The following is a 27,563-nucleotide window of genomic DNA, read 5'->3' as shown; positions in this document are numbered from 1 at the left end:
AAAAAGGGGATCTATAGCATCCACTCCAACCCTTTCCTATTAAAACAGAGAAAGATGAACTAAGACTTCTATTAGCAGCTCACAAAGGTGACAGAAATGAAGATTTGAATGGCTATTCCAAGAACTTAGTGCTTCTGTTTTCCAATGCCTATCTAAAACAACAACGTTTCAGAATGACTAGGCAACCCAAGGGTTACACACAGTGCAAAAGTCATGGGGTATTTGGTGGGGCAGCCTGGACAGGACAGACTGTTTTCTGTCAGTCACTAACTGTATGTCCAGTGAATCGGAACTTATTCTGACCAGGAGAAGGGACCTCTGGGTTGGGCCAGGTGACTGGGAATGGCCATGAGTCGGATGAGATTATAAAGAGTTTGGGGAGATTTTGAGAAAAACAATCTACTGAAAAGAAAGCATAGAGTAACTCTAATGAGTGTGATCTCTGGCTTCATTTGGCCCAGCTAATGTCCTCTCTCAGCTCTGTGCTTACTATTGACATGATCTTGGGAAAGTTCTCATTTGGCCTCTGTGGGCCTCAGCACTGTCATCAGTAAAATCGGGCTGGTGAAATCCCTACCTCACAGGGCTATTGTGAGGATTACATAATGCTTACAAAGCACTTAGCACAGCTAACTCCACATAGGAAGTGCTCATAAAGTTATAGTTATCTGCTTTTTAAAAAAAAAAAAAGCCACAAAAGGGCATGTGACAGGCTAATCATCCTGTTAGAAAGCATTCGAGAAAAAGCAGAAGAGAGGAAATTTCAGAGCTAGAAAGGGAACTCAGGATGCAATTACCATGCTGGGAGGCTAGTTCTGGGAAACTGGGGGTGTCCAGAATGAACGGGAATGTCAGCTGGAGGACTCCTCTGTGGAAAGCTAGGAGATGCTGGAGATGCTGGACACGCTGGCTAATCCGCAAGCCCTGAGGAAAGCATTTTCACCTGTGGTGGAAGGAAGCCCTGAGCCATCAAGCAAAAACAAAAAGCTCAGCTGTTTGTCTAAGAACTAGGAAATTAAAGGCAAAAACTCAAGCATGGGCAGAAGTTGGAGGCACCAGCAGGAGCCACAGGCACCATCAGAGCCGGGCTCAGGAAGGGCTTGCTGACTGCAAGGGAAAGGCAATGAAAGCACCCTGGGAAGAGGCTGTTTTGTGCTCTAAGTTTATGCCAAGCCAAATGCAAAGACAAATCTGAAAAGTCACCCAGCTTCAACTTCTAATTTTCCATATGAAGACACTAAGACCCTTTAAAGGGGTGTAATTGTGCAGTGTGGTTGACCATGCATGAGTGTGTTGGGACAAATGCATGTGTGTGGCCACTGCAATAGATAAGGTACTGGACAGGACAAGTAAACTGAGGAAAGCCTGTGCAGCTGGAGAAGAGAGTTTTAGAAGGCAAATCCACCCCATCAACCTTTTAGTATCATCATTCTGACAACAAAAAATAATGGGGGTTAGTGGCAGTAGGAAAATGTAAGGCAAATGAAATCTTCGGTTTGGGGGCTACTTGGGGGAACATGTTTTTTATAACCCCAAATACACCTTCTATTTACAGCAGAAGTTGAAAGCCCAAATGCCTTTAAGGTAAGGTAAATATGTGAACCAGAAGAGTGCAGGGCAGCTGGGTGCGGTACAGCCAGCAAATGGGAAGGGTGGAAGCACCACATAAAGGAATTTACATTCAATTTTTTAAAAACACTGGCCTTGCCAAAGGAAACACAGAAGTTGGCTCCATTTCCACATCAGCAGTTTGCAAACACTGTTCTGTACAGTGTTAAAATGTAAAACCACCATTAAACACAGTGTTAAAACATCATTAAACATCATGTTAAAATATAAAACATCATTAAACACAGTGTTAAAATATCTTCAACGGTTTAAGGCTAAATGAAACATATTTAGTCTAAAAACGCCTGTGAAAAGTCAGTTTCATTTAAAGGAGATCCCAGTTGAGTGGGAAATGAAAAGTCCTGACATTTTTCCATTTACATATTGGTAAAAGAAACATTTTAGCACTTATTTGAGATGGTTTCTATCTCCTCCTTTGGTACCTCCAGCACCAAGCATAGGGTTTAAAACATTGTATTAATGGTACCTAAATGTTTATTGAGTGAATAAATAGAATTTTAAATAGAACAAAGCACTGGTCGGAAACAGAACAATAACCGAGTCTCTTTTGAGGTTGTAAAATGAAGGAGGTGGATCTCCAACTCTAAGTCTCCTCTTCTTCTTTGAGATTTATTTTTAACCCCCAACATCTTTGTACACAGCCATGGACTTCAGTCTTATGACCTCCCTCATCTGGTTGACTCCAGTAGAGATCAGAGAACATAGGCAGCCTCCCAAGGACAATTTATTACAGAACTCACTTCCTGCCGGGTGCGGTGGCTCACGCCTATAATCCCAGCACTTTGGGAGGCTGAGGTGGACGGATCACCTGAGGTCAGGAGTTCAAGACCAGCCTCTTCAACATGGTGAAATCCCGTCTCTACCAAAAAATACAAAAGTTAGCCAGGCGCGGTGGCGCCGGCCTGTAATCCCAGCTGCTCAGGATGCTGAGGCAGGAGAATCACTAGAACCCAGGAGGCAGAGGTTGCAGTGAGCCAAGATCGCACCACTACACTCCAGCCTGGGTGACAGAGCGAGACTCTGTCTCAAAAAACAAACAAGCAAGCAAAAAACCTCACTTCCTAAGTGGTATCCAAACAGACTTAGTTATCTGGGAATGGGGCAAAGGAACTTCAGGGAGCGTGCTAATGATCCTTCTAACTCCCTAACTTCGTGGTTCTTGAGAGCAAAGAGTGGACACCCACCTCACAGAGCTGTGGGGGGTAAATAATGTGTGAGTAAAAGGCTCAGTGCCTTTTACATACATGGTGGATATTATCATCTAGTATGGAAATAGGAGGTGAATAATTTTTTAAATGGACCTAATTGGGGGTGGGGGCATGGGATAGTTAGGACAACAAATTTGAGAGGCCCAGGAAAAACAAAAATATTTTGACAGCGCCTATAAATCATTCTGGAAAAGCTGGGAGTGGATAATTTTTTTTAAAAACGAAAATTCCCTATGTTCGAGTACAAATCCTTTTATATACATCTATACACTTAGGTACGCAAAAAATTCCTCTGCAAGAATGGTTAACAGGCAATAGTGGTTACCTCCAGGGAGGGGACTTGATCTGCAACAGCAGCTGGTGAAAGGCTTCTAAAATTTTTTTTCCATGTTTTTTTCTTGGAGAAATAAAGAAAAAAAAAAGTAAAAATTTTGTCATGTGTCTACATTACCTATTAAAAATTCATAATTCATTTGTAAATTTAATGCTACTAGGTTAAAATTTCTCCCAAGTTGTGCCACATTTTGAGGAAACAAATTGGGAAACTCGGCTTTCAGCCTCAATAATATTGTTAGAGAGCTGATACCGCCCCCTGGTGCCGGGTACCCACCACTGTGGCTGCTCCCTGCAGCTACCGCCGGGCTCGCTCTAGACCTGTTTATCTCACCAGTGCTCACCAGGTGAATACCTTAACCAGTTAACGCATTAACTAACTAAACCGTTACCTATTCAGATACTCCAGCGCCTTCATAGTTTTAAAAAAAAAAAATCTAGGTACTGTGAAGAATGACATTACCTCATGCCTCATTCTTGCTGACCCCAGATCACAGTTGGGGGTGGAGGAGCCGATGAAATAATAGATCATTTGAATGAAAGTATATCCTTTCACCTTTTCATTTCTTTTTTCCATTTTAAACTTGACATACTTAGAAGCAAAAGGGCATTTTTACTTCCTCAGTTGTATTTCAAACACACGTCATTTTAGCAGTTAAATTTGTATTAATTCATCAGGTGTTGCAGTAACTTTCTTCTCTGCATGTGTTGAGATGGAGGTTCTTTGTCCACATACAGAATTTTTCACATGCTTTTATTTGGGTAAAATTTTCTGAACTGTGTTTCAGATATTTCGTTGTTCTGTAGGCTATTTACTATCATGCTGCGCATGTTTTCTTCTTTTGAGACAGAGTTTCACTCTTTTTGCCCAGGCTGGAGTGCAATGGTGCAGTCTCCGCTCACTGCAACTTCTGCCCCCAGGGTTCAAGCGATTCTCCTGCCTCAGCGTCCCGAGTAGCTGGGATTACAGGCGGCCACCACCACGCCCGGCTAATTTTTGTATTTTTAGCAGAGACGAGGTTTCACCATGTTGGCCAGACTGGTCTCGAGCTCCTGACCTCAGGTGATCCATCCTCCTCAGCCTCTCAAAGTGCTAGGATTACAGGCATGAGCCACCGTGCCGGCCGTGCTGTACATTTTTTAAAGTAATGTTTTTATTATTTTAAAATCAATGTATTCTCATTATAAAAATATTTTAGAAAATACAGTGAAACATGAAGAATAAAATAAAACTAGCCTTAATTCCGCCATCAATAGGTAACTACTGTTAACATCTCTATTCCCTCCAGTTTTTCTAATGTCTATGTTTTTATATCGTTTTCCTGCTGAATTTTGAAGTCTTCAAAGTACATTTCTGCTTCCATTTATAAATGTTAAAAGTCTGTCCTTGTTAAATATTACAAACATATTCTTATTAGAAACTACTGTATTATTAGAAACTGCAAGGCATGTTTGGGTATAGGTGTATAAGGTCATTTTGAACATACCCGCCAATTCAGGGTTAGTATTGGACTCTTCTATTAAAGCCGCATTTGTGTCCCGTTATACTGGATGTATATCACACAGGAGATCACACTCCAGGCTGAAGATCTTCCAGGACCATCCCCCAAATTCCATAATCTTGACGCCTTGGCCTTTGACAAATATTTGAGCATCGAATGGACTTCTCAGAGGCCTCTCTGGCAGCCTAAGTGGGCCATAGTGCAGGCAAGCAAGAGGACGGTTAGGGTCGGGGCAAAAGTGGAAGAGGCAAAAGGGACGCTAGGCAGGTTTGAAATCTAAGCGAGTGGCAACATCGCTTTTTCTTATCTTACTTTTCAGTGGTTCCACCCATTCAGGTGATCAATCTGGATCACCTCCTTGGCAAGCTAGGTTCCCAGCAGGAGGCGGGCCTGATGAAGGGCTGGTGGGCGTGTTCCCGCCCAAGGCCCGCGCTGGCCCGCGCTGTGGCTGGGAGGCCCTCCCCGCGCCCAACTGCGGGTATAAAGAGGCAGGCTGCGGACTCGGAGCAGGTCGGGGCTGCGCAGCGCGAAGGCTCGCCTAGTCGGTCCGCATCCGTGTCGACCACCTGTCTGGACACCACGAAGATGCCACCCGTTGGGGGCAAAAAGGCCAAGAAGGTGAGTCTCCAGGAGACCCGCGGGCCCTCTCCTCCCCCTCCCACCTGCTCTGTACCCCAGCCTCTGGGAGCGCAGAGGGGCCCTCGGACCCTGCCTGCGACCCATCATCCTCCTGCTCGCTCCCCTCCCTTAGCCTCAGACCAGAATGAGCTTCCAGAACTTCTCCAGAGGGACCCCAAGGCGCCTCTGAGCCTCCCCACGCCTGCCCCACGTTCAGAGGGCGGCCTCAGAGCGCCTCTCTCTCCCCTCCAGCCCCAGCCCCGTTTGGACCAGAGTGTGCCCCAGATTTCTGTGATCCTTGCCCCTCAGACCCAAAGGCACCCTCTGAGCCATCCCCGACGGCTGGGTGTCCCCAGAACTCCAAGCCTCCCAATACCTTCTGAACCTGGCACCCCAAGACCAAAAAACTCCCCAGAGACACTGCTTTTAGCCCCACAGGCGCGATATCCTGTCAGCACTGAGCTGCGTAGCGCGCCTGGCGCGCTCCGCATCTGTGTCTGCGGGGGCGGCTGCGAGCGCCCTCTGCACCCGGCGCGCACATAACGGGGAGGAGTGGGTGGCGCTGGTTCCGACATTTTCCTGGACCCGCACCGCGGGTGTCGCCGCCTCCCCGCCGGGTTCTAGCTGTACCCAAGGCCTAGGCGCTGGTTGGGTGATTGCAGATTTTCACAGGCAATTTGATGTCCGAGATGACAGAAAAATGTCATCCGAAATGTCAGCCTCGAAAACATGGTTCAAGAAAAAATGGGCAGAGTGGCTGTAAGATACTGAGGAAGGGCTGTCGATGAAATTGTAAAACCCAATTCCAGCTCCAGATTAAAAAATCCATCTCTTGGCTTTCCCAGTGGCTTGTTGGGAGAAGTGTTTTCAGTCCAGATGGTAGGCCTTCCTCTAATTTGGGGAACGAACGGATGGATAGATGGACTGACTGCCGTGGAATGAGACTGGACGGGTGGGAAGAGAGAGAAGGATGGAGGGAGGAGGGAATAAACTTGACCTTTTGATATCAAAATGCCCAGTCCCAGGCCTGGCACGACAGAGGCCCCCAGAAAATGGTAGGGAGGCAGCAGAGGGGGCCAGGCCAACTGCATCCTCTGGGCTGTAAGAACAGTGAGAAAGGTCCAGCTGTCATCCCAGTGCCTGCCCTGCTGGAGAACCAGCTGAGGTGTGTCCAGTTTCTAAAGGGATGGCCTCCCAAATCAAAAGACCTCTACACAAGGAAGAAGGTCAATTCGGTTACAGATTCTAAATGCATCATCATGTTGATGGCATGAGTGGGTGCTGAGATGGCAAAGGACTATGGACTGTCACCAGTCCAAGGAGGGTGAGAATCTCGCCAGTCTCTAAATGTACTAAATTAATAGTCCGTAGAGACTGGGAAGGATGATTCCTATAGATATAGATATAGACATAGATATTTTTTGTTTGTCCCCATTCTCATAGCCATGTAATTCTAACTTATTCCCCAAACTCAAACTCAGAAAATCTAACATTTTAAAGAATTATCTTTATAGAATTATCTAAGCAACAGATGAATGTAAGATGGAAAAAAACAGTTTCCTCAGTAACTTGTTTCCATGCATATGTCAGTGTTAAAACAATATATGGACAATAAGATGTCTACACATTTGAGTTTAAAATTAAAATAAATGTTACAAAGCTTGCACATGTTCATTATAAACAACTAGGGAAAGCACAAAGAACAGTGCCTGTTAAATTCTGGTGTATATTCTGCTAGTTTGTTGTTGAGGCAAATATGTACTTTTTAAACAAAAATGGGCTGATATTACACATACTGTTTTGTAATACTTTTTCACAAAACAGTATATTTTTTTCATAGCACATTCCGTTTTTTAAAAAAGCCTGTTTAGCTTGGGAACAGAAAATCCTGAAGTCTAGATAATTTTAAAATGCAATAGAATGTAAGAGATAGTATTTCCAGAGAATCACTCAACAAGTGCATGAACCACATAGTAGTTGAATCGCCACTACCCACCCTGCCACCCAACATCAGATCCTTAGCTATGCTGCACATTAAAATGTTGAGGTACTAAATATATATATATATATTTAGTATATATAAAAATATTATATATATTTATACTTATAAATATATATACTTAAAAATATATATATTTTTATATATTTATACTATATATAGTATATAATATAATATTTATAGTATATATATTTATACTATATATATTTATACTATATATAGTATATAATATTTATAGTATATATATAAATATAATATATATATTTAGTGTATATATATAAATAAAATATATATATATTTTATTATTGTTGTTCTTGTTAATTAGGTCATAATCAAAGTTGTAGTTTTCAGATGTGACATTTAGACACATTGCAATCATGACGAATGTTTGGATTTCAAAATGACATGTGAGCCATTTATATTTTTGTAGTGCTTTGTTATTTTATGGGCTCCTGGAAGATAACATGGCTTCAACATTATGGCTTGAAAATGTTTTGATCTGAAAGGTATATTAGGGAACACACAGCATAATCCTACCACTTTGCTTCTGTCTGGTGAAATGTCAATTGTTTCCTCTCTCTGAGCACCAGCTGTCCAAATAGCATGGGAAGGGGCAGTGGAGGGGAAGAGAATGAAAATGAGGGAGGTTCTAAAAAGGCGGCAAAGAATTGGGATACAAAATCCTGTGACTGCCTCTCACAGATTTCTGGAATGCTTGTTATTATGTCAGCTTTTGTTTTATCCACTGTTATTGGTAGTAAATGGAACACACTAGGTAAATACATCCCAAGTTATTCCTTTACACTATATAGTTTTTTTCAGGGCTGTCCCGCCACCCCCAATCCCATTTAAAATCAAATATAGATATTATTTAAGCATAAAAGAGTCAGGAAGCCCTATGCTCCCCATCTGGAAGACCATGTATAAATTACTCAGGGACTCTGGGTCTTGATTTTTCATTTGTGAAATGAGAGAGAGATCTCAGTTGAATTGAATACTATTTATTTTTAAAGTCTATGATTCTTTGAAATTACAAAAAAAAACTATTAAACTAGAGAATTACTTTGTAATTCACAAAACCCTTTCAAAATACTTAATTCCAAATTTATCTATAGAACAACAGGGTGATTACTGCACAGTATTGTAAATGGAATAAGTATGGAGATTGGGCTGAAAATCATTCAACAAATACTTTAGTGGTTTCTTCCTTGTTCTCATCATAGAGTACAGAATGCGCACACTCATAACCTGGTCTGTATAGCACAGCTACTGTTGCGGAAACTCAATGTTAACATCAAAGATAGAAGTCTTTGAGTGATTTGGCCACCTTTTCAGTCTTAAAATAAAATGGCTTAATAGCATTGCTGGGCACTGTGGCACGAGCCTGTAGTTTCAGCTGCTGGGGAGGGTGAGACTGGGGGATCTTCTGAGCCCAGGAGTTCAAGTTCCTCTGGGCACATAGTGAGACCCTGTCTCTAAGAAAGAAAAAAAAAAAGCATTCTATGCCATTTCAACTTGTTTAACAATTTTAACCCTCTCTTTAGCTTGTTGATAGAGTAAGAAGACTAGTATTTACCATTTTAAGAATCTGTGCTTAAGTGCAGATTTGAGGCTTCACAACAAAATCTTTTCATTTAATCCCTCAGCAGATAGTTCTTGAAACACACCTCCCATGGTATTCTTCAAACACTCTTTAACATGTTCTGAAAGACCCCCGCAACCCCAGCACATACAAAGGAATACACAAATGTTTATTTTATGAGCATTCTGGTTGTTTGTCTTATAGATAGCCATAAATGTATACATAAAATATAAATTTTTCTCTGAAAATTCTAAAATAAACCACGCCTCTCCAAGAATATATTAGCAAAAATAATAAAAATAGAAAATTCTCTTAAACACTCAAGTAACTCCTTTTCCTCCCTCATCTGTAATTTTAGGGCATCCTAGAACGTTTAAATGCTGGAGAGATTGTGATTGGAGATGGAGGGTTTGTCTTTGCACTGGAGAAGAGGGGCTACGTAAAGGCAGGACCCTGGACTCCTGAAGCTGCTGTGGAGCACCCAGAAGCAGGTTGGTGCAGAGCTCTATTGTAAGTTCTCATAAAGGAGCCGGGTGTGGTGGTTCACGCCTGTAATCCCAGCAACTCAGGAGGCTGAGGTGGGAAGACCACTTGAGCCCAGGAATTCAAGACCAGCCTGGGCACACGGGGAGACCCAGTCTCTCAGAAGTTTTTTAAAAAATTAGCTGGGCATGGTGGTGCACGCCTGTAGTCACAGCTACTTGGGAGGCTGAGGCAGGGGGATCGCTTGAGCTATTTTATGCAAATGATTGTGTGTATTTGCAGTGCTTTTGTAATTGAGACTAAGTGGTAGCTAGAATTGATGGAAACCCCGAAGAGTCTTCCTGCAAGCTGGACCTCACCTGCAACATTTTTATATATCCGGTGCCTGGGCCTGACTTTTTCATGTTCTAGGCAACAAGAAAGGAGTGGTTATGCTACAGGCCCACAATCCCCTGTCCAAACCACATTTTGGGGCCAAATGTGTCTTGGAATCCAGGAATCTGGGGATGTTAGAAAGTTAATACAGTAGCATATTATGTAACACTCCCAATGGACCCTGAAGCAGCCCCCATTGAAACACATTAATACATTTTTGCATCAAAATATATGACTACCTTTACTAACTGAAACATGTTTATCAATACCTTCATGTTGGTTCAGGTCATATTTTGCCCCCAAATGGTTTTGCTGCAAACTTACCCAACTGAAGAAATACTTCAGAATTTTATTCGACCTTTTAGAGTTTACTGTGGAATTTCAAAAACTTGCATTTCTCAAGCTAAATCTATAAGGCTAATCTCCAACTATGCTATGTACATATGTAATCATGTATCAATGTATACTTAGCTTCTATGATGTTAAAATAAGTAATATAATGAGGAGTTAAGGCCACAAAATGAAGGTAATCAATTAGTATAGGTGACATCATTGTGTAAAAGGGACTAGTCCTATCATATTATGGGTTAGAGGATGAACCTAGGAACCTTGTGATCAGGAAAATGTAGGTGAAAGGATACTCAGAAATTACCAGCCTCATTCTCTTGCTAAAGTTCATGCCCAAAGTTATGGTTCTTGCACCCAATGGAAGCAGTTTTAATTCAGCAATGAATTCAGGTTATTGGGGTCTGGAAGAGTTTGAGGAATCTGCCTTTCTGATAATTGCCCCCAGGTGACTCTAAGATGGATCATACTTAGAGAATTACTGCAGTTTTAGAAGCATGATGAATAATCAAGAGTGAGGAGTTGTCTTCAACTGTTTGAGATCACTGCCCTATGGAAAAATCTGATAAAAGTTTATAGACCTTCTGCACTGTAAAATGTATTTATACATAACAATTTGCACACATTTCCAGGGTTTTTTCATGAAACCTCTGGAAATCCACCCAAGGACCACGTAAGTGGACTTCATAGTTATAAACCATTTCTTCCCAGCGTCCAGAAACCTAGTATATAGGCCTTTCTGTCCTCTCCAACCACAGCAGCTCTGGGTTTATCTGACTGATATATGGGACTCCCTATATTTTTAATTGGTTCTGTTATTATAAAACAAGTTTGAAGCCCACTAATTTAGGGATGCTTTTGAGGTCCCACTGAGAACTTTCTATGATTAAAAAAATCATGGAAAATGACTACAAGCTTACAAATCCATTTTCTAAAATTTAAAAGCTTTTTTCACTTATGTATTCATCTATTTACAAACAAAAACCAAGGTTTCTATGTTCCAGGCACTCTACTGTACTAGGCCTCTGGGATGCAAGAGATGAGTATAGACTCATCTCCTGTGTTAGTCCCAAGGGCTAAGAACTTCAGCGTCCTAGCAATTTCCTAGCCTCTCATATAGTTGCTCCTGGACCTTTGGATTTCATAAACCTCTGAAATTTCAAAATAATTTTCAGGAGCTGATATATTAATAGCATGCTGATTTCTTACTTTGCCCAGTTAATTCTCCTAACAAAAACAACCATCATCTAAGTTTCACTGTCATTTTATAAAAGGAGTTTTTTTTCCACTATCTTACAATGGCAGTTTTTGACAAGGCTGAAAACAAAGATGGGTTGGGGAAACTTTTAAAAGAAGATGCCTATGTCTCACTCCAAACCAATTAAATCAGAATATCTGTGGATTTGACATTCCAATCCATAATTTAAAAAAAAGTTTGCAGGGGATCTAATAGGCAACCATAGCTTAGGACAGCTATTTTAAAACAAATGATAATTTATTAAACTGAATACATTTAGCTATATGGGAAAAAAAATCCCACCATATTCCTCCAGCTGATAAAACTTTGCCATTTGGAGGCCTCACACCCATAATCCTAGTACTTTGGGAGGCTAAGGCGGGCAGATCACTTGAGGTCAGGAGTTCAAGATCAGCCTGGCCAACATGGCAAAACCCTGCCTCTACTGAAAATACAAAAAATTACCAGGCGTGGTGGCAGGCGCCTGTAGTCCCAGCTACTCGGGAGGCTGAGGCAAGAGAATTTCTTGAACCCAGGAGGCAGAGGTTGCAGTGAGCCAAGATCACATCACTGCACACCAGCCTGGGTGACAGAATAAAACTATCTCAAAAAAAAAAAACAAAAAACAAAAAAAAAACCGTGCCATTTGGCATGCATCCGTGGATCTGTGTTTGGAAATCCTGCTCCAATTCTTATTTCACCCTGCTACCAGAATTATCTTTTGAAAAGACTGTACTAATCACATCATCCAGTTGCTTAAAAACTAAATATTTCCCTGATTCATGAACTCCAGCCATTCAAAGTACTTGTCATTCCCCCAAATGCTATGCCTGTTCCTGCCTTATTATCTTTGCTCAGGCTGTTCTCTCTGGAGAGAATTCCCTTCCCCACCTTCTCTGCCTGGCAATAGCACAGAATTCTTCCAAGTGCAGCTCAAATAATTCCTCATCTTCGGACCTCCTTGCCCCATGTCCTGGGTAGAAATGATCCCTTCTTCCTGCATAACCCAACCATGCAGTGCTGTAGTTAGTTATTTCTAGACAGACTGTAAAGTTGTCCAAAGACAGGATACTTGTGTCCGTGGGTGCCATCCACAAATACAGTCAATGAATGATAAACAAAGTAAACAATGAACAAGATGAGCAAATACAGGAATATGAGCATCCCCTGGCCACTCATTCATCTAGTCACAGCAGATTTGCAGGAGTTGCCAAGAGACTTCAGATCTACCTCTCATCTACCCCTAAGATGTGCAAATGTCAAGCAACCAGAAATTCAAGCAGTTATTTTCCTGCTTGTTTATCTGAGAGCCATTTGAAAACACTGTGGGTTAATAAACAGAAATTATACCTTTCCTCTTTCGCTCTCCCAGTTCGCCAGCTTCATCGAGAGTTCCTCAGAGCTGGCTCAAATGTCATGCAGACCTTCACCTTCTATGCGAGTGAAGACAAGCTGGAGAACAGGGGAAACTATGTCTTAGAGAAGATATCTGTGAGTAAAACCAGCTGTGGAACTTTTAGAAGGATATTGTTGACCCATTGCATCAACAAAGCTCCCATAGAGAAAAGGGTTCAGCCTCTTCAGAGTTTTGTTTTATTTCTAATAATACAAAAATGAGAGGCGTGAATAATAGCCTTAGGTTTTATTTAGCTGTAATCCCCAAAATTAACAAAGAGGCATTTAGCAAAGCAGATGAAAGAAGAGGTATTTAATGATTAATGATTCTCCTAGTCTCCTAAGTTGCTGAGTAAATTGGGCATCCTTACAAATTCTTTCATCCTTAATGTTTTTAAATGTAGCATGGCTAGAGGAAAGATCGTAGGCATAATAAATAAGTAAACCTGGAATAGTGCCTGACTCAACCACATCTACTTTGTGATGTTGGACCAACCCCTTTACCCCATCAAGGCTGAGGTTTCCAAAATTCCATGAGTATACAGTGCTAGGTTTGGGGAGCTTTTTGTTTGTTGAGCATAACAAACAACTTTTAAAGTCTAAATAATTAGAAAAGACCTACGGTGAAACCCCGTCTCTACTAAAAAATACAAAAAACTAGCCGGGCGAGGTGGCAGGCGCCTGTAGTCCCAGCTACTCGGGAGACTGAGGCAGGAGAATGGCGGGAACCTGGGAGGCGGAGCTTGCAGTGAGCCGAGATCCGGCCACTGCACTCCAGCCTGGGTGACAGAGCGAGACTCCGTCTCAAAAAAAAAAAAAAAAAAAAAAAGACCTTATTCGTTATGCACTTATCTGTTAATTGAGAATATACATACAAAAATGTCCTGAATTCTATAGTTATTTAAATTTAATTTCATAAAAGCAAATCATCACCACCACTACTATTTGTTAGGTACTCTTCTAAGTGCATCTTAGGCACTGGAAGATACCAGATAACATCCTTCTATGTAAACACTTTTACCATCTCACACATCTTTGGTATAATGTAATGTCATATATAATATATATTTATTGTTACTATCACTATTATTAGTGTTATTGTTATTGCAAACTGTTCAACTTGGTATAAAGCTTTGAACTATTCCATAACAGTCATTTTCTGGAATAAGATACTATTGTAAATATACAACTAAGATGTGAATGTTTGAATAATAATTTTATTTCAATTTCACATGAAAATTTAGAAGTCTCATATACTCACCCATTTTAGGGGCAGAAAGTCAATGAAGCTGCTTGCGACATTGCCCGACAAGTGGCTGATGAAGGAGATGCTTTGGTAGCAGGAGGAGTGAGTCAGACACCTTCATACCTTAGCTGCAAGAGTGAAACTGAAGTCAAAAAAGTATTTCTGCAACAGTTAGAGGTCTTTATGAAGAAGAACGTGGACTTCTTGATTGCAGAGGTAAAGAATAATGTGAAAGATAAGACAAATACACCTAGTACATTTTCTCTACCTTTGGCTTTCAAGAGTACTGTGTGGGGTTAGGTGACGATCATAACTAGTAATAGTAACATTTAGTTTTTGAAATCGTTTCCCAATTCAGGGCTTCTGATAAATTTGATTCAGTTAATCTGATATGGTGTTTTTCCAACTTTTTGACTGCAATTTATAGTAAGAAATCATTCTATTTCATTTAAAAAATGCTAATGGGTCACAATTCAAAGTTTGAAAACAGTAATAATGAAGTTTTTAAGCAATAGAATACGTTTTCAAATTGTTTTGGGAGAGGCTGGGTGTGGTGGCTCACGCCTGTAATCCCAGCACTTTGGGAGGCCAAGGCAGGTGGATCACAAGGTCAGGAGTTTGAGACCAGCTTGGCCAACATGGTGAAACCCCGTCTCTACTAAAAATACAAAAATTAGCTGGGCATGGTGGTGGGCGCCTGTAATCCCAGCTACTTGGGAGGTTGAGGCAGGAGAATTGCTTGAAAATGGGAGGCGGAGGTTGCAGTGAGCTGTACTCCAGTCTGGGTGAAAGAGCGAAACTCTGTCTTTAAAAAAAAAAAAAATTGTTTTGGGAGAAACGATATTAAAAGTACTCTAACCTTAACTGATTCCAGTATTTTGAACATGTTGAAGAAGCTGTGTGGGCAGTTGAAACCTTGATAGCATCTGGTAAACCTGTGGCAGCAACCATGTGCATTGGCCCGGAAGGAGATTTGCATGGCGTGCCCCCCGGCGAGTGTGCAGTGCGCCTGGTGAAAGCAGGTGATGACAGATTTCAATCAGTTTGTGATTAGTAAGTCTTAAAAGAACACGCGAGTGCACATCTGTCTACGAATCAGTGTATACTACTTTCGTTAACATAAAAACCATTAATTTACTTTTGTAAGAATATTGATATTATTGAATCCCAGATGGAAAAAAGTTTTAAAAATACACACACACGCATACACACATGCACACACACACACCAGGCTTCTGAAAGGAGCAACTAGCCCTAGCTGGAGGTTTAACATCTACAAGTAAGGTCTTTAAACATTAATAACTTTTAAGTTAGTTGCCCTGTTTGCCAAAGTTTTTCAGTCTCATAAATTACTAGTATATTTTGCTTTTTATAATTGGTATAATAAATCAGAAAATCCTTTGATATAAAACACTGACAACCCAGTATATCTTTTGTATAATTGTAAATCCATTCCAAATATTGGGTTTCATTTCATTTAGAAGAAACCCACAGACTGTTTTCAAAACTGCCCCATTTTAAACCCAGAAAATAATTGTCAGGGAAAAAGCCTGACTCACTTTGTATAATAGAGAAATTTTGACTAGCATTTTGTTTAATCTCTGATTTTTACCCAATTCCTGATTTTTCGTGAAAATAACTTTCATACTTGTCATTAATAATAACAAATATTTAGATTTAGGGACAAAATTGTATAATCATAATTTTTCATGGGGAAATACAACAACTAGGGGAGAGGCAAGTTAACTTTTTGTAGAAAGATCAGAGGAGGCCTTCATTATCCCCATTGTTAATTGGAATGAATGCATGGCCTGCATCTAATTCTTCCCTCATTCTGTACAGAGTAGATGGCTACAATTTTTTATATCGCTGTATCCTGTTTATATTCTTCATAGCACTTCTCACTTATCTCATTTGTTTAACTGTTTAATGGCTGACTCCCTCACTAGATTATAAGATCCATAAATGCAGAGACTGTCTGTTTAGTTCAGTACTGAGTATCCTGTGTCTAGCGTAGCATGTAGCACATAATAGGTCCTTAACAAATAATCTGTCTAGTAAATTTAGTCCATCTTCCAATGTTTAGTTCAAATTATACTTCCATGTATCCTTACATAATTTTTCCTACCCCAAGTGATCACTTTTTCCTCTCAGCAATTGTAACATCTGCTGTTTATACCACTCATTAAGAATAGCCTCAGTCTAGTTTCCAGTCAGTGAGAATGTTAACAGGGTTCTGGGGTTAACTACATTTAGAAAAGGCTGCGCTGAACCGAATTAAGCAGATATCTTGTTTTGTTTTGTTTTTTGAGACAGAGTCTTGTCACACTGTCGCCCAGGCTGGAGTGCAATGGCGTGATCTCTGCTCACTGCCACCTCCGCCTCCCAGGTTCAAGCGATTCTCCTGTCTCAGCCTCCCGAGTAGCTGGGATTACGGGCACCCACCACCATGCCCAGCTAATTTTTTGTATTTTTCAATAGAGACGGGGTTTCACTATGTTGGCCAGGCTGGTCTCGAACTCCTGACCTTATGATCCATCTGCCTCAGACTCCCAAAGTGCTGGGATTACAGGTGTGAGCCACCGCGCCCAGCCTTAAGCAGGTATCTTTACTGTGGAACTTATCAAAATCTTTGGTATGTTCACATATATTCCTAGTCTTCAAGAAGGTGATGTAGTGAACAGCTACTTCCTAACTTAATTGATCATGGAACATTATTTTCATGGACCAAACCTTGGAAAACCCTGTGCTAAATTATAAAATCGTTGATGTCAGGAACAATGTCCTCTATTTCTACTTCTCTATAATCTCTTGCAAGGAGGCTTATACCTAAAAGACATCCAATAAATAGCCAACATATTATTAATTTATTAATAGAATGAAGTTCAGCAAGGAAAGAGAAACTCTGGCAGCACAACATCCAAAAAAAAAGGTAGCCAAAGGTTTTCAACAGTTTATAGCTTAGTTGATATCAGTGACCTTCCTACTGGGTTCCAGACTTGGATTTTGTGGATATATATACTTGTGAGTATATGTATACACAATCTGATGAATATATATACATATATGTAGCATACAAGTATATCTATACATACAAGTATATGTATATACACACACACATATTCTGGATACATATGTATACACACACACACATACAAGTATATTTACTTCTGGAAACTTGTATATATCCACAATATTCAGGTCTGGAGCCCAATGGGAAGGTCAGGGTAAGAGAGAGAGATCTGGGTATAGATGGTATTGAAAGTCTAGAACAGAAAAGGAAGTTTAAAAGTGCTAGGATTACAGGCATGAGCCACCACACCTGGCCCAAAAAAGTCCTTTAGAAACAACCTCAGAGTTCATCAACAGGTGAATGGATAAAACAAAATGTGGTGTATCCATACAATGAAATATCATGCAGCAATAAGAAGAAATGAAGTTCTCAAACATGCCACAACAGGGATGAGCCTTGGAAACATCATGCTAAGTAAACTAAGCCACTCACAAAATGACAAATATCATATGATTCTGTTTATATGACATATCTAGAATGGGCAAATCCACAGAGACAGAAAGTAGATTCGAGGTTACCAGGGGCTAGCAGAAGGGGAAAATAAGGAGTTAGTCCTTAATGGGTGCAGTTTCTCTTTGGGGTATCGAAAAAAATGTGGAAATAGTGATAATAGTTGCACAACATTGTGAACCTAATTAATGCCACTTAAAAATGGCTAAAATGGGCCAGATGCAGGGGCTCATGCCTATAATCCTAGCACCTTGGAAGGTAAAGGTGTGAGGATCGTTTGAGGCCAGGAGTTCACGACCAGCCTGGGCAACATAATGAGGCCCTGTATCTACAAAAATAAAAATTTTTTAAAAGGTTAAAATGCCTAGTTTTACATGATATATATTTTACCACAATTTTTAAAATTCAAAAGAAAAAAAAAAGGAAAGAAAGAAAAGTCCTATTTGGGAATTCCTCCCACTTTGAGAGGATAGAGTAAAGAATTATTATGTCATGATGCCCTCTCAAATCTTCTGGAGGAGGAAACTTCCAAAATCATGTCTAGTGATTGCCATGGTAAATCATCTTTGGTCCAAATATAGTTAAGAACATAATGACTATAAAGAAAGTTTTTGAAGAAAATGGAATATCTAAAACATATTTTGTTCTCACTAAATCAAACTTCACAACACCAAATTTTACAAGAATACTATAGGAAGACAATCCCATATAGTTGTGAGTCTGGGGAGGCTGCAATGTAAATTAAAAGCTTGTCAAAATGACTAATAGGTTAGTAACCACATTGAGTAGCTGAAGTCAAAGGATTTTTGAGATTCTTTTTCCCCAAACTATTAATCCTAGACACAAAATTCCTTCTAGAAAACACATGTCTAAAAAACTTTTTTCTAAATTACATTCTGCTGCTGTGCCCAAGAAGGCTAATGAACTTATTAAGCTGGCCTGGTGAAAAGGAACATTTATTTACACCTCAAGTTAAGCAGTATGATAAACACAGGTGTAATCTAGCAGCTGGGAGTGTTGAAAAATTATTGTGCTTGCAACATAATGTCAAACATTGAAAGTTTGACTACTAAAATTTGAAGTTTAAAAAAACTAATAATTTTTGTTTTGAAAAAAGATGGACAGGGCTGGGCGTGGTGGTTCACACCTGTAATTCCAGCACTTTGTGAGGCTGAGGTGGGCAGATCATGATGTCAGGAGATGGAGACCATCCTGACCAAGATGGTGAAACCCTGTCTCTACTAAAAATACAAAAATTAGCCCGGCGTGGTGGCATGTGCCTGTAGTCCCAGCTACTCAGAAGGCTGAGGCAGGAGAATTGCTTGAACCTGGGAGGCGGAAGCTGCAGTGAGCTGAGATCGCGCCACTGCACTCCAGCCTGGGCAACAGAGCAAGACTCTGTCTCAAACAAACAAACAAACAAACAAAGATGACACTTCAATTATACCAGACTCTTCAAAGCACTTTTCACAGAAAGCGCTTCCTGCCTGCTAGTAATCATTCTCACTCAAAGGTAAGAGAGGTTTGTGGGGAATGAGGACCCAGTGCTATGCTTCCAGTTCATCGTTCCAATTAAAATCTTCCTGCTGGGCATGGTGGCTAACGCCTGTAATCCCAACAGTCTAGGAGGCCATTGGATCACTTGAGCTCAGGAGCTCGAAATCAGCCTAGGCAACATGGTGAAACCCCGTATCTATTTAAAAAAAAAAAAAAATTAGCCAGACATGGTGGCATACACCTGTAGTCACAGCAACTTAGGAGGCTGAGGTGGGAGGATTGCTTGATTGCTTGAGGTGGAGGCTGCAGTGAGCTGAGATCACACCACTGTACTCCAGCCTGGGCGATAGAGTAAGACTTTGCCTTAAAAATATAAAAAAAGCTTCCTGATTCCTGATGAAGAGAGGAGAGCTGGTCCTGCTGGTTTGTGGTGCATCCCTAAGGCTATCATGTTCTTCCCACTCACAGGAGCATCCATCATTGGTGTGAACTGCCACTTTGACCCCACCATTAGTTTACAAACAGTGAAGCTCATGAAAGAGGCCTTGGAGGCTGCCCGACTGAAAGCTCACCTGATGAGCCAGCCCTTGGCTTACCACACTCCCGACTGCAACAAGCAAGGATTCATCGATCTCCCAGAATTCCCGTTTGGTAAGACCAACATTTGATAAATCATCTCAATATCTTCATTTGATATTCATGTAAACTCAAGTAAATCTATACCCAGAGATCTTTTGTCATGGTGAAGAGATGGCTTGGTGTCTCCTCATGTTTTGTCCCTGGTTTCTGTCCCTGCAGCCAAAAGCCCCTTGGGTATTAGAGAAGAGCAGAAGGAAAGGATGGTCCTGGCTAGCAAAAAAGACCTCTGAACTTAAATATAAAACCTGAGGTGAATCAGTATCTAAATAGGCAACCAATGAGTCATACTTTGGGGTTGGTGAGGATGCCCTCCCATGGGAGAATCAGCAGATATTTAGCTCTAGTTCCAGCTCTGTTGCTAAGTCCTGTCACCTTAGGAAAATCTCTGAATTCCTCTAGCTCTCAAATTCCCTATTGGGAAAATAAGGTTAGACCAGTTATCTCTAAGGTCCTTTTCTCCAATTTTTAATATGGCTCAGCTACTCCAGAGTTTTGGGATTGCAGGCAAGATACCATCATCAAGTGACTATATAACAAGTTTTAATGAAGAGGCCAAGCAGATGAAGTGAGGGGATACTTGCAGTCCAGGGAGAAGGAAAAGGTTTCCCAGCAGGTTTGGGAAGAGGGGGTGGGTTGATGTCAAAAATTAAGCCAGAGTGGTTAACAGGGACAGGGAATGCCCAGCCTACTTCCTTCTAAGGTCTTTACACCCTATCCTATATTTTATAGGGACCCTTAGGCAAGTAAGGTATTTTAAAATACAATCACTTTGGAGGAACCATGAAGGAAGAAAGGCAAGGCATTTGTCTCCCTTAGGCAAGTAAGATACTATAAAATACAATCACTTTGGAGGAACCACGAAGGAAGATAGTTAAGGCATCTGTGTTACTTACTGCTGTATAACACATTAAATTAATGCAAAATGTAGTAGCTTGAAAAACCACTTCTTATCTCACAGTTTCTCCAGGTCAAGAATTCAGGGATAGCATAACTAGGTGGTTTTGGTTCAGGGTCTCCTAAGAGGTTGGAGTCTGGATATTGGCCAGGGCTATTATCATCCGAAGGCTTGATGGGAGCTGGGGGATCTACTTCCAAGCTCACTTAATTGGCTTTTGGGAGTTAGTGTCAGTTTCTTGCTGTCTGTTGACTGGGGGCCTCAGTTCCTCAGCTCATGGGCCTTTTCACTGTGATGCTGGAAAACATGCTTGCAACATGTGATGCTTGCAACATGGCAGCTGGCTTTCCCCAGGGTGAGTGCTCCAAGAAAGTACAAGGCAGAAACCATAATGTTTTGTATAGTCTAGCCTCTGAAGTCACATGCCTGTTCTGCCATATTCTATGGATCTCACAGACCAGCCCTGTTATAATGCAAGAGGGGACTGCACAAAGGGAAAAACATCAAAAGGCAGAGGTCATTTGGGACTCTCCTGAAGACTGGATACCACAGCATGTAAAAGTGAACATATAACACAAAGTAGCAAAGTTTTTCTTAAATGCAAGAATTGAATATTGAAAACAATTCATTTATTGAAAATTACATACTTGTAACTACTTATCTTGAATTTTTATGAAAGGAATGTATAATGCCTAATGGCATAATGCCACTTATTACAGGACTGGAACCCAGAGTTGCCACCAGATGGGATATTCAAAAATACGCCAGAGAAGCCTACAACCTGGGGGTCCGGTACATTGGCGGGTGCTGTGGATTTGAGCCCTACCACATCAGGGCAATTGCAGAGGAGCTGGCCCCAGAAAGGGGCTTTTTGCCACCAGCTTCAGAAAAACATGGCAGCTGGGGAAGTGGTTTGGACATGCACACCAAACCCTGGGTTAGAGCAAGGTAAGCGTCTTTTACTATCCCAAACTAATTTAGATTATGAATATGTTCAAGTGGGGCCATTTAGAAGAGCGCAGCGAATTTGTTGTGTGATGATGAAGAATCAGTCATCCCCAAATTCTCTCCCAGAGATGTTTATAAAGCATCCTTATTAGGTGTTTTCTGGAGATTGTTTTAAGAATATAGAATGTATTTGGCCTGATTTTGGATTTTGAAAAGAAAAATAACTAAAAAAAGAAAAAAAAAAAAGTAAAAATATAGGCTGGATGCAGTGGCTCACATCTGTAATCCCAGCACTTTGAGAGGCCAAGGTAGGCAGATCACTTGATCTCGGGAGTTTGAGACTAGCATGGGCAACATGGCAAAACTCCATCTCTACTAAAAATACAAAAAAAAAAAAAGAAAAATAGCTGGGCATAGTGGTGCACGTCTGTAATCCCAGCTACTTGGGAGGCTGAGGCATAAGAATTGCTTGAACCTGGGAGGCAGAGGTTGCAGTGAGCCAAGATCACGCCACTGCACTCCAGTTTGGGCAACAGAATGAGACTCTGTCTCAAAAAAAAAAAAAAAAAAAGAATATAGAATGTAAATAAATGTAAGTGGCAATGAAATGTGATTTCGTGCTCTAGTAAATTACCATTAATGTGGTGCACAATAATCTTAAATTGCATTGATTTTTAAGAGTTAAGGATCACTTAAGTAAAGCTAATACTGTATCAAGCGTGATTTTCAGAGCTGGGAATACAGTGGCAAATAAGACAGGCAAGGTCCTTGCCCTCAGATTTTACATTCCAATGGGGAAGATGAATAATATACTAGTAAAAAAATTTATGTCAGGCACTGGGCAGGGCAGTAGGAATACAGAAATGAAAAGCTGTGGCTTAGAGACTCACAGTCTACTGGGTAAACAAATACGCAAGCCAATGTATTATACTGTGGTAGCTGCTTTAGTAGATGTATGGATAGAAAAGTAACAAAAGAAGAGAATGACTATCTTTGCCTACCAGAAAGATATTTTAAAAGAAGGGTTTTGGGGCTGGCTTTTGAAGGCTCAATAGGCTTCTACCATATAGAGAACTAGGAAGCAGGTAGAGGACGGGTGCTGCAAGCAAAGGTAGCAGTTTCACTCTGTTCAGCAGCTATTAACAGAGCACAACTATCTGTCAGATGCTGTTGTGGATGCTGAGGTAGCAAGCTAAACAAGGAGCTAACAATCTAGCAGGCAGAATGATAAACAGGTAATGTCCAATACAGTAAGTCCAAGGATGAAGATGTGCACAGGTGCGCAGGGCCTGAGCTAATGTCCCATGGGGCAAAAGGCAGAGGGAGGGTGCATGAAGGATTTATAAGAAAGCTGATGCCTGAGTTGAATTCTGATACAGGAATTACATTGCTAGAGGAACAACCCTCAGGAAAGCACTGAGAAGTGGAAAGAGAATAACACATTGAGAAACTAGAAATTTGAGAATAGCAGAGACAGAATTTGTTGGAAGAAGGAGGAGGAGGCAGCCTCTTTATTTGTGCTCATGAGTTACGTCAGACCCCATCCCAAAGGCAAAGAGGAGCCTGGGGTGGGGTCTCAAGTAGTCCAGGGCAAGGTTAGATTAGAAAGTCAGCAAGTTGTAATTGCCATGTGAAGAAGACTTGCTAGGAGGGACAGCAGACAGGTTGAGGCCTGAGCCAGAAGGAAGCAAAGGAAATCGAAGGGCAGAAGTGGAACCGGAAGAGTGAGAGGTGCAGAAGTTTTCCAGGGTTTGGGGAAGAACAACCAAGGTGAACTCAGCTGGCTCATGAGGATGTGAGGAAGGAGAGGTAGTGTAAGTGGAATAGACAGTACTCCTATCCCAAATTTTTCCTGTGCATATATTAAAAGAAGAAATTCAAAGTGGACATAGTGACTCACACCTGTAATTCCAGCACTTTGGGAAGCCAAGGTGGGCGAATCACTTGAGCTCAGGAGTTTGAGACCAGCCTGGGCAACATGATGAAACTCTGTCTCTATAAAAAATACAAAAATTAGCTGGATATGGTGGTGTAGACCTACAATCCCAGCTACTCAAAAGGCTGAGGCAGGAGAATCACTTGAACCTGGGAGGCGGGGGTTGCAGTGAGCCAAGATCGTACCACTGCACTCCAGCCAGGGTGACAGAGTGAGACCCTGTCTCAAAAAAGAAATTCAAAGTAATTTTAGACTTACAGATTGAGGGGAAGGGGTGGATTTTAAAGTCCGGATTAATGTGTGTTTTAATGGATGCACTCTTAGAATCCAAAGACGGCTCCCTCAATATGCATTTATAACAGAACAAGAAATCATATCAGTTTTTACATCAAAGGGCGCCTTCTAGGACAAAAACCATTTTTGGTTTTTTTTTTTGAGACGGAGTCTTGCTCTGTCGCCCAGGCTGGAGTGCCCTGGACGGATCTTGGCTCACTGCAAGCTCCGCCTCCTGGGTTCAGGCCATTCTCCTGCCTCAGCCTCCCGAGTAGCTGGGACTACAGGCACCCGCCACCTTGCCCGGCTAGTTTTTTGTATTTTTTAGTAGAGACGGGGTTTCACCGTGTTGGCCAGGATGGTCTTGATCTCCTGACCTCGTGATCCGCCTGTCTCGGCCTCCCAAAGTGCTGGGATTACAGGTTTGAGCCACCGTGCCCGGCCAAAAACCGTTGTTAATGAGGCAGATGCCTCTAGAGGAAACACTGTAAAAAGCCATCCAGCAGAATGGACCGCTTCCCAGTCCCTCCACTGCTTCTGATGTTTCTTCTCATCTATAGAGGTAAAATACAATGTACAGTAACCTTTTAATGAAAACACGGCATCACGGATGTAGAGAAAGCCTGCCGCTGTTGGTTGTTGCTGTTCAGCAGCTGCCACGGGTATTCTAGTGATGCTAGTGGGCTGCTTAGTTACCCTGAGCACATAATTTTTTCACTGTGTTAATGGTATGTCATACTTTTCCTGTTAAGTATTAATGTGTGGATAAGTGTAAGCAAATGATTGTTTATCAGTAGCATATAAATTTGGAGTCAGGAATCATGATGAAGCCAAACAACCACAGACTGTCCACACAGGTGGCTGAGATTGACACCTTTGCTTTTTAATGTCTGATAGGCAACTTTGTGTGCTGCATGAAATTATTTAAAATATTATATAATTTTTAAATGGTTCCATGACATAAAGACCAAAGCTAGGGGAGGAGTCTGATGTCATGTGTTTTGTTCACACAGGGCCAGGAAGGAATACTGGGAGAATCTTCGGATAGCCTCGGGCCGGCCATACAACCCCTCAATGTCAAAGCCAGATGGCTGGGGAGTGACCAAAGGAACAGCCGAGCTGATGCAGCAGAAAGAAGCCACAACTGAGCAGCAGCTGAAAGAGCTCTTTGAAAAACAAAAATTCAAATCACAGTAACCTCAATGGAGGCTATTTTTGATGAATTTCTAGGTGTTTGAGCCACAGTTCCTACAAATAAGGAAAAGAGGGTTAAAAAGCAGTGCTTTCATGAATGCCATCCTACACATATTATTGCTATTACCTGAACAAAATAGAATTACAAATAGCACTTGACAATTTTAAAGTATGTTTTAGAAGTTTTCTTAGGAGCAAAATAAGTACAAAGTAAATCTTGAACAGGTTCACTAAGCACCCACTCTGTGTAAGGTATTATGGAAATCACTGGAGCACAGGAAAAGTAATTCAGATGTTAATCCCACTTAAAGAAGTTGGTAGGCTAGCAAAGAGGATGAGACATGAACTGTCATAAAGAACTCAGCAACCAGCCAGGGACAGAAAGTGCTATGGAAAGGGTCTTCTAAACTCTTTTGAACATGACCCTTAGTAAGAAACACAATTTATATAATGACCCAGAAAACACATCACATCTTACTGTCAAAATTAAATGTGTGATCCATCCTAGCATTTTCTGTTCCATTCCTTTTCATTCTATTTCATTTACAAAACACACTAGTTGAGACCTTTCAAATGGATTTTTATGACCCACTACTGGGTTTGGATTCACAGTTTGAAAAACATTGCTGTAGGACACTTCAGATAAGGAGACCATCCTGTTTAAGTTTATTCTTATAAGCAGGTCAGTCATATGAGACTTGATCAATAAATATCCAATACCCAGAGTCCTGCTCTCAGAGTTCCAGAGTTCTTCTGTTTCCTGACCCACTTTTCTACCAGTAAAAGACATAGACCAATGGGGAGGAGGGAGGAGAGATGGATATTTCAGCCCTCTCCAACCTGGTCAACACTGGATGCCTCTGGGCCATAAGGCTAAGCAGAGTGAGCTTGTGTTAGTTGGTAGCTTTTAAAAAATATAATAAGAAAAAAGTAGAGATTCTCTAAACTCTAGCCTGGTTTCCTAGATTGAGAACTACGATATTTTTCTCTGATAATTAATATCTACTCTCCTACAAGAGCTCAAGCCTGAAGATACAAGACTATTAGAAGAAACATGGCTACCCTCAGTGTATTAGAAAAGAGGTCATGCTGCTTTCTAAACATTCTTGAATTGTTTGAACTGTTTTGAAATTGTAATTCTTTTCAGCTATTAAAAAGAAGAGCAATGAGACTATATTGCTTGTATTTTATTCTTATCCTGGTTCTACAATTTGCTAAGTCTTACGTGAAACCTCTATACCTCAATTTCTTCACCTATTTAAAAGAAAAACCTACTTCACAAGTATGCTGGAATTTTAAAGGAGCAGGTGGCAGTATTTTAAAGGAAAAGAGGCCCTACTGGCTCTTTCTGGAGAGCCAGACAGGGAATTCTAGAAAACAAAAATAGGCCAGGTGTGGTGGCTCACGCCTGTAATCCCAGCACTTTGGGAGGTGGGTGGATTACTTGAGGTTAGGAGTTCAAGACCAGCTTGGCCAACATGGTGAAACCCCGTGTCTACTAAAAATACAAAAATTAGCTGGGTGTGGTGGCATGCACCTGTCGTCCCAGCTACTTGGGAGGCTGAGGCATGAGAATCACTTGAACCTGGGAGGTGGAGGCTGCAGTGAGCCGAGACTGCACCACTGCACTCCAACCTGGGAGACAGAGCGAGACTCTGTCAAATAAATAAATAAATGGAAAGGCAAAGAAATTGCCAGAATTTTCTTACTGAGAGTTAATAATCCACCCCTAATCCCCCAATGCATAGAAACAGAGCCAAAGCAGCACAACTTTCAGAGGCTGCATATGACCAAGATGAAACAAGAGTGAACTCCCCTTTTTATTTTTGTTTTTTTTTTTTCTTTTGGCAAAGTTGTTATCTATCATTTCTCTTATATTCTCAAACCAAGCTCAGTATTTAAAGCTTTCACTCACAGATGATATGTTATTGGACTTGCTGTTCTATTACTGTGTAAAATGCATGTCCCTTTAATATTCTTTTCAGAATTTTATTGCCACCAAAATATTATAACCTTTAATCATTTTTATATCCATTGATTTTTTAAAATATTTCCCTGAAAAGGAGCTATGGTGAAGATATTCTTGAATTAAATTATATGTCAACACTGCCTCCTAGTGGTATAGTACATATTTTGAAATGGTTTTTAAATTTTCAGTCCCTCCTCCAAGCACGTGCATTTTATTTCCAGAAATCTTGTTCATTAAGAGAGAACGTTCATTTAATACCTAAGAGTTGACTTATGTTAAATAGAGACATTTCTCACTGGTAAATATTTTTTATGGACTCCGAGCCAGAGGGACCTTAGAGATCAAAAGTCCAAACTATCCTTTCAAGGATAAGATTACCAAGGCAGGATGCAAAGTCAGGAAGCACTTCTTGCTAGTCCAAGGCTGTCAAGAAAGACGGCTTTAGCTTAGCCTCTTGTAGGAAGGGTTGGGGGAGCTGGGGGGCAGTACCAGAACAGATGGTCCACAAAACTAAGGAGTCATCCTCCAGCCAGGAATAAAATAAAGTTCTCTGGCATTACTCAGAGTAAACATAAACTCACTAAATAAACTGTTTGCAGTTTATACCCTGACACTTCTACACACTGTAGCAAAGCACCTTTGATAAGATAGCCAAGCCAATGCAGACCCCTAACGGAAACAAGAACTGCGCAGGAATGGATCAAAAACATCTGTTCCCAACTTCTCCAGATGGGGGC

General features: G+C 41.0%; 1 protein-coding gene across 1 annotated transcript; it reads left to right on the top strand.

Moving 5' to 3' along the window:
- Positions 1–5,133: 5,133 nt before the first annotated feature.
- On the top strand, positions 5,134–26,031 carry LOC105475095 (betaine--homocysteine S-methyltransferase). The gene is made up of 8 exons (XM_071098781.1): positions 5,134–5,290; positions 9,230–9,362; positions 12,684–12,802; positions 13,977–14,168; positions 14,827–14,974; positions 19,441–19,623; positions 21,226–21,454; positions 24,677–26,031. Exons 1-8 carry the CDS (start codon positions 5,258–5,260, stop codon positions 24,858–24,860), a joined length of 1,221 nt encoding a protein of 406 aa, XP_070954882.1. The 5' UTR covers positions 5,134–5,257; the 3' UTR covers positions 24,861–26,031.
- Positions 26,032–27,563: the final 1,532 nt, after the last annotated feature.

This window comes from Macaca nemestrina, chromosome 6 (genome assembly GCF_043159975.1).
Source record: "Macaca nemestrina isolate mMacNem1 chromosome 6, mMacNem.hap1, whole genome shotgun sequence".
In the NCBI taxonomy this organism is placed as follows: Eukaryota; Metazoa; Chordata; class Mammalia; order Primates; family Cercopithecidae; genus Macaca; species Macaca nemestrina.
This window is presented reverse-complemented; position numbering and strand designations above follow the sequence as displayed.

Bases quoted from the DNA above. Each gene is read 5' to 3' on its own strand.
- LOC105475095 (XM_071098781.1), top strand. From the start codon at position 5,258: ATGCCACCCGTTGGGGGCAAAAAGGCCAAGAAG. The intron at 5,291-9,229 runs GTGAGTCTCCAG...CTGTAATTTTAG, and splicing joins GGGGCAAAAAGGCCAAGAAG to GGCATCCTAGAACGTTTAAA. The intron at 14,975-19,440 runs GTGATGACAGAT...TCCCACTCACAG, and splicing joins AGTGCGCCTGGTGAAAGCAG to GAGCATCCATCATTGGTGTG.